Genomic DNA, 11,775 nt, shown 5'->3' on the forward strand with positions numbered 1-11,775 from the left:
TGCATACCTGTCAACACCGCATTGGCGGCTGCTCCCTGCTCTTCCATTATTTCAAGATGAACCAGTTGGAAGCAGAAAGTGCAGAGATCAGGAGGTTTTTATTTGACATTTGTTTGACCGCTCAACGCGGGACGAGAAGGGCCCGGAGATGTCTGGAACGGCGCTTCGCTTCTGGTGTCTGTGCAGTGGGAACAGCTCCAGTTACCCCAACACTCAGAAGCACAAGTCATAGCAACATCAGTGATGAAAAAGATAAAAAAGGTTTTGCCTGCTGGTGAGTGAGTAGAGTAGAGCAGTAGGTTGTACCTCTTCACTGATGCTAACGGAGTGTGTGTGTGTGTGTGTGTGTGTGTGTGCGTGTGTGTGTGTTTCCCCCTCTCAGTGCGCCCCAGGCCCAGCGGCGGGGACGGGGGTCCTGACGGCTCGGTGGAGCCCCCCAGGGTGTCGGTGGTGGAGGGCCGGGACGTCACGCTGCCCTGTGAGGTCCACAGCTTCCCCCCCCCCACCATCACCTGGGCCAGGGGGAGGCAGCTCATCTCCCCCTTCTCCCCTAGGTACACACACACACACACACACACACACACACACACACACACACACACACACACACACACACACACACACACACACACACACACACACACACACACACACACACATGCACGCACATACACTCACTCATACTCGCACGCACGCACGCACATACACTCACTCACACTCACACGCACGCACTCACTCACTCACTCACTCACTCACTCACTCACTCACCGCATGCACACACGCACCCATACGCACACATAGATACAAACACACACACAGCACAGAGTTGTGGCTTTGTCCCCATTGAGGGCTGGTTTATTTTCCTCTGCTCTCTGGCTCTCTGGCGGGCTGGTTTGTGGTTTGGTGAGAGCCCTGAGTGGCATAGGACCCCGCTGGGATGGACCGCACCGCCGCCGGCCTGGGCTGTAAGAGTGGTTAACGGTTGGATTTGTCCGATTTACTGGATTATCTGTTGATGTGGTTTGTGATCGGCTGCATGAGTTCTATGTGTGTGTGTATTTTTTTGTGTGTGCATGTGCGTGTGCGCTTTTATTTATTTTAGAGTCAAATGCCTTAAACCCCTGTGTGTGTGTGTGTGTGTGTGTCTGTGTCTGTGTCTGTGTTGTGTGTGTGTGTGTGCGTGTGTTGTTTCCTCCAGACATAACCAGCTCCCCTCTGGATCCATGAAGATCTTGGAGAGCAGAGTGCCAGACTCGGGCCTGTATGTGTGTGTTGCTTCCAACATCGCTGGCAACCTCAGCCAGTCCATCCACCTCAGCGTTCTGGGTAAGGCCACGGCTCACTGTTACTGTGAAGGGAGAAACACACAGGAAGCTAAGGACACTTAATGCTGTCTTCTAAACTGTTGGTGATTGTATAAAGCTGTAACCATCTCTGATCTCTCTCTCTCTCTGTCTGTCTGTCTGTCTGTCTGTCTGTCTGTCTGTCTGTCTGTCTGTCTGTCTGTCTGTCTGTCTGTCTGTCTGTCTGTCTGTCTGTCTGTCTGTCTGTCTGTCTGTCTGTCTGTCTGTCTGTCTGTCTGTCTGTCTGTCTGTCTGTCTGTCTGTCTGTCTGTCTGTCTGTCTGTCTGTCTGTCTCTGTCTGTCTGTCTCTCTGTCTCTCTCTCTCTCTGTCTCTCTCTCTCTCTCTCTCTCTCTTCCCCCCCCCCAGTGCCCCCCAGTATCCAGCCGGGCCCCCGGGTGATGAATGTGGCTCTGGGCCACCCCGTGGAGCTACCCTGTGTGGCCCTCGGGGACCCCCCGCCCTCCGTCAGCTGGTCCCGGGATGGCGCCCGCTACCCGGCCGCGGCGGACGGCAGCCTGGCCCTGGGCGCCGTGGGGCTGGGGGACCAGGGGACCTACGCCTGCAGGGCCTCCAGCAGCGCCGGCTCCGCCGAGGCCCGGGTCCAACTGCTGGTGCAGGGTGGGTGACCCTAACCCTGACCCTAACCCTGACCCTAACCCTCCTCCACCAGGGCCCTAACCCTGACCCTAACCCTCCTCCACCAGGGCCCTAACCCTGACCCTGACCCTCCTCCACCAGGGCCCTAACCCTGACCCTGACCTCCTCCACCAGGGCCCTAACCCTGACCCTGACCCTCCTCCACCAGGGCCCTAACCCTGACCCTGACCCTCCTCCACCAGGGCCCTAACCCTGACCCTAACCCTGACCCTGACCTCCTCCACCAGGGCCCTAACCCTGACCCTGACCCTCCTCCACCAGGGCCCTAACCCTGACCCTAACCCTCCTCCACCAGGGCCCTAACCCTGACCCTCCTCCACCAGGGCCCTAACCCTAACCCTGACCCTGACCTCCTGGTGCCGGGTGGTTAATGGGGGGACTCCCCATGGAGAACTAGAACCCCGCTGAAGGAACCTTTACAGGAGCGCTGTAGAGGAGATTCAAGTCTGATTCTGAAAACTAAAATACCAAAAGGTTCCGTCCTTCTCTGCTCCCTCCCTGACATATGTTTAGATATAGATATGACCCAAATAATATTGATGTAATGTGTGTGTGTGTGTGTGTGTGTGTCTCCAGTCCCCCCAGTGGTTGAGGTGCTGGAGCCCCCCTTCAACAGCCCCCTGCAGGAGAGAGTGGCCAACCAGCGCATCGCCTTCCCCTGCCCTGCCACAGGTACTACCACCCCAACCCTAACTCTAACCCCCTCATCCTCCCTTCCTCCCTTCCTCCCTTCCTCCCTTCCTTCCTTCCTTCCTTCCTTCCTTCCTTCCTTCCTTCCTTCCTTCCTTCCTTCATTCATTCCTCCCTTCCTTCCTTTCCTCCGTCCCTCCTTCCTTCCTTCCTTCCTTCATTCATTCCTCCCTTCCTTCCTTCGTCCCTTTCCTCCGTCCCTCCTTCCTTCCTTCCTTCCTTCCTGTTTGTCTTCCTCTCTGGAACTCTTCCTAACACCGCCCTCCTGTGTGGCCCCTCCCCCAGGTCTCCCTAAGCCTGTGATTCGCTGGCTGCGTGACGGCGTGGAGCTGAGTGGCAGCGAGCCGGGCGTGTCCATCCTGGAGGACGGCACGCTGCTCATCCTGTCCTCGGTGTCGCCGCTGGACAACGGAGAGTACAGCTGCACCGCCGCCAATGACGCCGGCTCCACCCAGAAGAAGTACCAGCTCAAAGTCAACGGTGGGTCACGGCCCTCTGAGATATAGATATAGATAGATAGAGAGAAGATATATCCGGTATATATCTATCTATATCTATATAGATAGATATAGATAGAAGATATATCCGGTGTGTGTGTGTGTGTATATATATATAATTTATATATTTATAGATATAGATTTAGTGTTATACGGATACACAAGGGTCAAAGCCCTACGTGTTGATTGTGACCCTCTGTCCCTCTGTCTGTCCCTCTGTCTCTCTGTCCCTCTGTCTCTGTCCCTTTCACAGTGCCGCCGGTGTTCCGGGGCGAGGAGTTGCCGGGCAACGTGTCGGTGGTCCTGAGCCAGCCCACCAGCCTGAGCTGTGACGTCACAGGAAGTCCCACCCCCTTCGTTACCTGGTATAAGGATGGGAATCTGGTAGGTTCACCTTATTATGGACATTACACTCTAAACTTAAAGTTTGGAAACTGTGCCTCATGGGACATAATTAGAACTTGTTATAACTAATCAGATCATCAGATTATCAGCCTAATGGTTTTTTCTTTTCTGTTCATCTTCATATTGATAGATGTGTGCACTCTGTGATTATACCCTGTACATCACATATGTATGCTGTGGTTTAAATCTGGTTGTGGGTGTCCATATAGCCATGATGCTGGCTGCTCACCACTCCACGATTAGGATGCAGCTCAACGGCCACACACTGGACATATGAATTGTTCCAGTTTGGATTTGCAGTTCAGATTTTAGTGGCTTTGTTGGAATCTGTTCCTGTTTAAATCGTTAGGACATAAAGCAGGACATTTTTAAACAGGATTCATGGACCACTGCAGAACGTTGTGATAGACCTCCTTGTTTCTGCTAGCCGTTGTCCCACTTTTTGTGACTGTAGTTTATGTCTGCTGCCAGTGATCATTGGTAATGAGTGATATCTTTATCGGGTGTTTCTACAATGATCTGATCAGGTGATTCCTTTGTCCGGTGTGTCTACATTGATCTGATCAGGTGATTCCTTTATCCGGTGTGTCTACATTGATCTGATCAGGTGATTCCTTTATCCGGTGTGTCTACATTGATCCGATCAGGTGGTGCCGGGGAACAGCGTCCAGATCCTGGACGGTGGGAAGACCCTCCGGCTGCTAAAGGCAGCGACCGCGGACTCAGGCAGCTACAGCTGTAAGGCCATCAACATCGCCGGCAGCTCAAACAAGGACTTCTTCCTCGATGTCCTGGGTCAGTCTGCATGTCCAAAAGCACTCCTCTTCAATGCATTGAGAAAGCATAACAATCATAACAGTCGATTATAGCTTCATCCACCCGATGGAAACCCCGGTGATGATGTGTCAGTGAATGGGTGCATGTTCACCATAGTACTTTCGGAGATTAATAAACAAAGTTGAAAAATTAATAAAATTAATATGATTTATTTTCTTGTATTATTTAAGTATGGAGTTTGTTCAAGACGCTCACTTTATCCATGTAGGCTTTTTAAACAATGTTGTGACCATTTTAACATGATGTGTGCTGTTCTTCCCAGTCCCTCCCAGTATCATAGGGACAGCTTCTCCAAAGGATCTCTCTAGTGTTCTCAACCAAGAGGTCAGTCTGGAGTGCAAGGTCAAAGGTCAGCCCTTCCCCACCGTCCAGTGGTACAAAGACCGAAAGTGAGTTTCATGGTGAAAGCATATCCCTGTGAAGATGTATCTCTAAAACATTACTCTGCATCTGTCCCTGCTTAAGAGTTAGGGGCAAGACTCCACTTGCACCTTGTCACAATTCATGAATAACTTGTCACACATCGTTGTGTCCACCTGTAGATATAGCTATAGATATAGATATAGGCATACAGTAGATATAGATATACTGTAGATTTAGGTATAGTTACAGATATAGGTATACAGTAGATCTAGATGTAGATCCATCGCTGTGGTTGTGTCCCCCAGGCCGGTGTTCCTGGGGGACCCTAACCTGGAGGTCACCAACCGAGGTCAGCTGCTGAGGATCCGTAGCGCCCGTCTGGGCGACGCCGCCCGCTACCAGTGCAGCGTCAGCAACGCCGCCGGGAAGCTGCTCAAGGACTTCAACCTCAGCGTCTACGGTGAGGCCCCCAGCCTCTAGGGCGAGGCCCCCCAGCCTCTACGGTGAGGCCCCCCAGCCTCTACGGTGAGGCCCCCAGCCTCTAGGGTGAGGCCCCCCAGCCTCTACGGTGAGGCCCCCCAGCCTCTACGGTGAGGCCCCCAGCCTCTAGGGTGAGGCCCCCAGCCTCTACGGTGAGGCCCCCTCATCCTCTAGGGTGAGGCCCCCCAGCCTCTACGGTGAGGCCCCCTCATCCTCTACGGTGAGGCCCCCCCAGCCTCTAGGGTGAGGCCCCCCAGCCTCTACGGTGAGGCCCCCCAGCCTCTACGGTGAGGCCCCCCAGCCTCTACGGTGAGGCCCCCAGCCTCTACGGTGAGGCCCCCCAGCCTCTAGGGTGAGGCCCCCCAGCCTCTACGGTGAGGCCCCCCGCCTCTATGGTGAGGCCCCCCAGCCTCTACGGTGAGGCCCCCAGCCTCTACAGTGAGGCCCCCCAGCCTCTACGGTGAGGCTCCCCCAGCCTCTACGGTGAGGCCCCCAGCCTCTACAGTGAGGCCCCCCAGCCTCTACGGTGAGGCTCCCCCAGCCTCTACGGTGAGGCCCCCAGCCTCTAGGGTGAGGCCCCCAGCCTCTACGGTGAGGCCCCCAGCTTCTACGGTGAGGCCCCCCAGCCTCTAGGGTGAGGCCCCCCCAGCCTCTAGGGTGAGGCCCCCCTGCCTCTAGGGTGAGGCCCCCAGCCTCTACGGTGAGGCCCCCCAGCCTCTACGGTGAGGCCCCCAGCCTCTACGGTGAGGCCCCCAGCCTCTACGGTGAGGCCCCCAGCCTCTACGGTGAGGCCCCCCAGCCTCTACATTGAGGCCCCCAGCCTCTAGGGCGAGGCCCCCCCAGCCTCTAGGGTGAGGCCCCCAGCCTCTAGGGTGAGGCCCCCCAGCCTCTACGGTGAGGCCCCCCAGCCTCTACATTGAGGCCCCCAGCCTCTAGGGCGAGGCCCCCCCAGCCTCTACGGTGAGGCCCCCAGCCTCTAGGGCGAGGCCCCCCCAGCCTCTAGGGTGAGGCCCCCCAGCCTCTACGGTGAGGCCCCCCAGCCTCTAGGGCGAGGCCCCCCCGCCTCTACGGTGAGGCCCCCCAGCCTCTAGGGCGAGGCCCCCCGCCTCTACGGTGAGGCCCCCCCGCCTCTACAGTGAGGCCCCCCAGCCTCTAGGGCGAGGCCCCCCCGCCTCTACGGTGAGGCCCCCCAGCCTCTACGGTGAGGCCCCCCCGCCTCTACGGTGAGGCCCCCCCAGCCTCTAGGGTGAGACCCCCCCAGCCTCTAGGGTGAGGCCCCCCAGCCTCTACGGTGAGGCCCCCCAGCCTCTAGGGTGAGGCCCCCCAGCCTCTACGGTGAGGCCCCCCAGCCTCTAGGGTGAGGCCCCCCAGCCTCTACGGTGAGGCCCCCCAGCCTCTAGGGTGAGGCCCCCCCAGCCTCTACGGTGAGGCCCCCAGCCTCTAGGGTGAGCCCCCCCAGCCTCTACGGTGAGGCCTCCCTCAGCCTCTATGGTGAGGCCCCCCCAGCCTCTATGGTGAGGCCCCCAGCCTCTAGGGTGAGGCCTCCCTCAGCCTCTACGGTGAGGCTTCCCTCAGCCTCTATGGGAGCCCTAGCCCTAGTAAAACACAACCAAAGAACCGTCAGCCTGTCCCCTCCTTCCTGAAGGGCCCCCTCACTCTGCCCCCCCCCTCCTCACGGGTCTCTCCCCCCCCCCCCAGTGCCCCCGTCCATCAGGGGCGGCAACGTGACCTCGGAGGTGGTGGCCGTCCTGGACTCGGCGGTGACCCTGGAGTGCGAGGCGCGCGGCGTGCCGCTGCCCGCCGTCACGTGGTACCGCGGCGGCCAGGTGCTGCTGTCCAGCCGCCAGGCGCAGTACGGGGAGCGCGGCCGCTTCCTGAAGATCCCCCGCGCCCTGGCCCGGGACGCCGGCCGCTACACCTGCAGGGGGACCAGCGTGGCGGGGGCGGCCGAGAAGAGCTACGAGCTGGACGTCTACCGTGAGGCAACACATCCAGATCTATGTTTAGATATATGGATCTATGTTTAGATATCAATGTATAGATATATGGACCTTAGACACCAAACGCATTCAGATCTATGTTTATTTATATGGATCTATGTATAGATATCTATGTATAGATATATGGATATATAGGTATAAAGGTAGATATATGCCTACCTTGAGACACCAAACACATCTAGATCTATATTTAGATATAGATAAAACACTCTTAGATGTATGTATAGATATCTATTGGGATATCTATGTTTAGATATATGGATGCTGGTTCAGGCCGGACATCATGCGTGAGGCCTTCTGGGCCAGGATGCTTCACCTCATGATGATGTCCCCCCAGTACCCCCCACGGTGACGGGGGGCAGCGACGTCCCCACAGAGAGGAGGGTGGTCCTGGGGAAGGCCCTGGTGCTGGGGTGCCAGGCCTCGGGACACCCCCCCCCCTCCCTCACCTGGCTGAAGGACGGCGTCCCCGTGCAGGACGGGGGGGGCGTGGCTGTCGCGCAGGAGGGGGCGGAGCTCCGCATCGACGCCGCCGACGTCTCCGACGCCGGACACTATGTCTGCGTAGCAACCAGCGTCGCCGGGGAGAAGGCCGTCCAATACGACGTCACCGTTCTAGGTACGCGCACGCAAACACACGCACACTGACTCACACACACACACGCACGCACACGCATTCACGCATGCACACACACACACAATATAACACACACACACTCACTCAATATAACACACACACACAAACTGTTTTCTGTTGTGTAAGTCTGAGTCCCTTCAGAAGGAAGAAAGTTTAGGTAACCGAGTACATTGTAATGTACATAGTCAAACAGAGGAAAGTGAAGTATTACAGCCAACCCCGGCTGCTTCAAACCAGGACTCCCCAGAGCCTCCCAGGACCCGAGCAGCCACTCCGCAGTGTGTGGCTCCGGGCTTTGGCTCCCAGTTCCTGATCTGTGTCCACATAACATTCATCAGCACACACAGACCTCACCGTGGTTCATGATGTTAACGTTGACTGACAGCACGATCCAGCTTCAGAGCTATTCCTTCTGATTCATAAAACATGAGAAACGTTGCACCACAACCGGTTTTAACAGGATTCAGATGGAGGCCGTAAAGCCTGCAGACGGTTTGTGCCCATTCTGTTTCACTGCCGCGTGGTCCTTCGGTCCGCACGGCAGGTCAAAGCAGGACGGCCGTGCAGCACGACCTCTGACCTCAACCAGCTGGCTTAGATGGGTTTGTGTGGGAGAATCATGAAATGTAGAAAAAACATAAAGTTATGAAACATGATAAATAAAAGTATTCACAGTGGTAGTAACATTGATATACTGTAGAAAAGGCCCAGATTGCAACAACATATGGAATAACGTCAGAAGACCTCCCGTTCCTCTCCATGTTCCTCTCCCACAGGGGGGAGTGGGATCTGAACAGGCAGGGCTGCTCATCTGGGAGGGCATTGTGTTGCTCACGATGGACCTGTGGTGGTTGATTGTGCGTGCTTGTTGCCTAGTTAGAATACTGCAACAGTTACACACACAACATACTTCTTACACAAGCACCACATACACACAATTAGACTGCCTTCAATCAAAGACAATTTTCTAATGTGGCAACATGTTGGACAAATAAAGCTTTTAAACTTTGAACTTAAGGGCTCAGGTTTGTTAAAGAGGACTGGATCTGGATGTTGCGTCTCAGTGCTTCATGCCGGATTTCTTAGGGAATCATTCTCGTATTGAACCGGGATTCTAATATGGGTTCCGTTATATAAATGACTATAAGGCTTGCATCTGTCTTTTCTAAGTACGTATTTCTACGTGAAAGAGAATAATCTGTGTGTCAATATTTAAGAGAGGATGAAGATAAGTGATTTACCAGTACATTTGGCACCGGTGCAAGTATTTAATCAAACTCATTGTATAACCACACTAAATCATGGCATTGTGCAAAGGCCCGTACGTTATAGGATCGCTGGAGTGTTGTAAAAGCACAGTGCCGTTGTCGGCAGGATTCGAACCTGCGCGGGGAGACCCCAATGGATTTCTAGTCCATCGCCTTAACCACTCGGCCACGACAACTCTGACTGTGGCTCTGTGTGTTTGCACTAACTGTGGGAACCTGACACCTGTGCTGTGAGCTCGGCTATAAATACACACTCCCACACACGCCCGTCACAGGAGTGTGATTCAATGTATTCCTACTACAGCCATAGAAAATAAACCAATAGGAAGGACATTGGTGCAATGAGGTTCTCTGCCTACTTTACATTTTATTGGACAATTGATAATATTATGATATGCAACAGCGAGTGTGAATGTTAAATCTAGGCATGTTTTCTCTCTATGTTCATAATTAAAGTTTTAAGTCTTGATCTAGCCTCATTAAGCATACTTTTTTACCCTAATTCCAATCAGTGTCCTGTCTAATATAATAATTGAAACAAAATAAGTAATGGATAAATATATCATTTGTAATAATAACCAATGCTTCCTAAAGCACCGCTGATCTTACGTGATAAACCCAACGTCTTCCTCCTCAGTCCCGCCCTTCGTCGAGGGTGGCGCCGAGGTCACGGAGGTCACGGTGGTCCTCGACAGCCCCCTGGAGCTGGAGTGTTACGCCACCGGGGCCCCCGCCCCCGTCATCAGGTACACACACACCCACTCACTCTCTCAGTTCCCCAGGTGCCTGGCCCCTGTGTGTTAACCAGTGTTTCCTGCAGGTGGTTGAAGGACGGCCAGCCGGTGGGGCAGGGGGTCCGAGTGGCCGCGGGGGGCCGCCGGCTGCTGCTGGCTCGCGCTCAGGGCTCAGACACGGCGCGCTTCCAGTGCGTGGCGACCAACGAGGCAGGAGAACACGCCCGGGACTTCAACGTGGCCGTCCACGGTAAGGGCTCATAGAGCTGCTCATAGAGCTGGAACATAGAGCTGGTCATAGAGCGTGAACATAGAGCTGCTCATAGAGCTACAACATAGAGCTGGAACATAGAGCTGGAACATAGAGCTGGTCATAGAGCTACAACATAGAGCTGGTCATAGAGCTGGAACATAGAGCTGGTCATAGAGCTACAACATAGAGCTGGAACATAGAGCTGGTCATAGAGCTACAACATAGAGCTACAACATAGAGCTGCTCATAGAGCTGGAAGATAGAGCTGCTCATTGAGCTACAACATAGAGCTGCTCATAGAGCTGGAACAGAGCTACAACATAGAGCTGCCCATAGAGCTACAACATAGAGCTGCTCATAGAGCTACAACATAGAGCTGCTCATAGAGCTGGAACATAGAGCTACAACATAGAGCTGCTCATAGAGCTGGAACAGAGCTACAACATAGAGCTGCCCATAGAGCTACAACGTAGAGCTGCTCATAGAGCTACAACATAGAGCTGCTCATAGAGCTGGAACATAGAGCTACAACATAGAGCTGCTCATAGAGCTACAACATAGAGCTGCTCATAGAGCTGGCCATAGAGCTACAACATAGAGCTGCTCATAGAACTGATCATAGAGCTACAACATAGAGCTACAACATAGAGCTGCTCATAGAGCTGGAAGATAGAGCTGCTCATTGAGCTACAACATAGAGCTGCTCATAGAGCTGGAACAGAGCTACAACATAGAGCTGCCCATAGAGCTACAACATAGAGCTGCTCATAGAGCTACAACATAGAGCTGCTCATAGAGCTGGAACATAGAGCTACAACATAGAGCTGCTCATAGAGCTGGAACAGAGCTACAACATAGAGCTGCCCATAGAGCTACAACGTAGAGCTGCTCATAGAGCTACAACATAGAGCTGCTCATAGAGCTGGAACATAGAGCTACAACATAGAGCTGCTCATAGAGCTACAACATATGTAGATATGTGTCTATACATAATATTGTAATAATATATAACGTTGTGTGTGTTCCCCCCCCCAGTGCCCCCGTCCATCCGGCCCTCTGGCCCCCCCGACCGCTCGGTGGTCCTCCACGGGGCCCTCAGCCTGCAGTGCGTCCCCAGCGGGGCCCCCACCCCCAGCATCACCTGGCTCAAAGACGGCCGCCCCGTGGACACGGCCCAAGAGCACCTCAAGGTGGGAGGGGGGCAGACCCAGGGCTGGGGAGGGACCAGACCCAGGGCTGGGGGGGGACCAGGGCTGGGGGGGGACCAGGGCTGGGGAGGGACCAGACCCAGGGCTGGGGGGGGACCAGACCCAGGGCTGGGGGGGGACCAGACCCAGGGCTGGGGAGGGACCAGACCCAGGGCTGGGGGGGGACCAGACCCAGGGCTGGGGAGGGACCAGACCCAGGGCTGGGGGGGGTCAAAGGTCCAGGGAGATGTGAGTGAGGGAATGACCCCAGTGGATGAAGCCCGGTTGTCATCGCGGGTTCATTGAATTATTAAAAAGTTTTTTGACCTCCAGCCCCTACAAACACATAACATATTCCAACTCTTAGTAGATAATTATATACATCTTGCAATTGTAAATCTCTCTCTCTCTCTCTCTCTCTCT

General features: G+C 54.7%; 1 protein-coding gene across 1 annotated transcript in view; it reads left to right on the forward strand.

Moving 5' to 3' along the window:
• Positions 1–11,775, forward strand: part of hmcn1 (hemicentin 1) — a 97,371-nt gene that overhangs the window by 35,876 nt on the left and 49,720 nt on the right. The window contains 14 exon segments of the mRNA XM_079740369.1: positions 383–554; positions 1,199–1,326; positions 1,711–1,962; positions 2,578–2,673; positions 2,977–3,171; positions 3,442–3,572; positions 4,241–4,388; positions 4,693–4,819; positions 5,099–5,253; positions 6,972–7,250; positions 7,611–7,892; positions 9,816–9,924; positions 9,999–10,162; positions 11,201–11,355. Of these exon segments, the coding sequence (XP_079596495.1) occupies positions 383–554; positions 1,199–1,326; positions 1,711–1,962; positions 2,578–2,673; positions 2,977–3,171; positions 3,442–3,572; positions 4,241–4,388; positions 4,693–4,819; positions 5,099–5,253; positions 6,972–7,250; positions 7,611–7,892; positions 9,816–9,924; positions 9,999–10,162; positions 11,201–11,355 (2,393 nt within the window).

Source organism: Pollachius pollachius (assembly GCF_949987615.1).
Source record: "Pollachius pollachius genome assembly, chromosome: 7".
Lineage (NCBI taxonomy): Eukaryota > Metazoa > Chordata > Actinopteri > Gadiformes > Gadidae > Pollachius > Pollachius pollachius.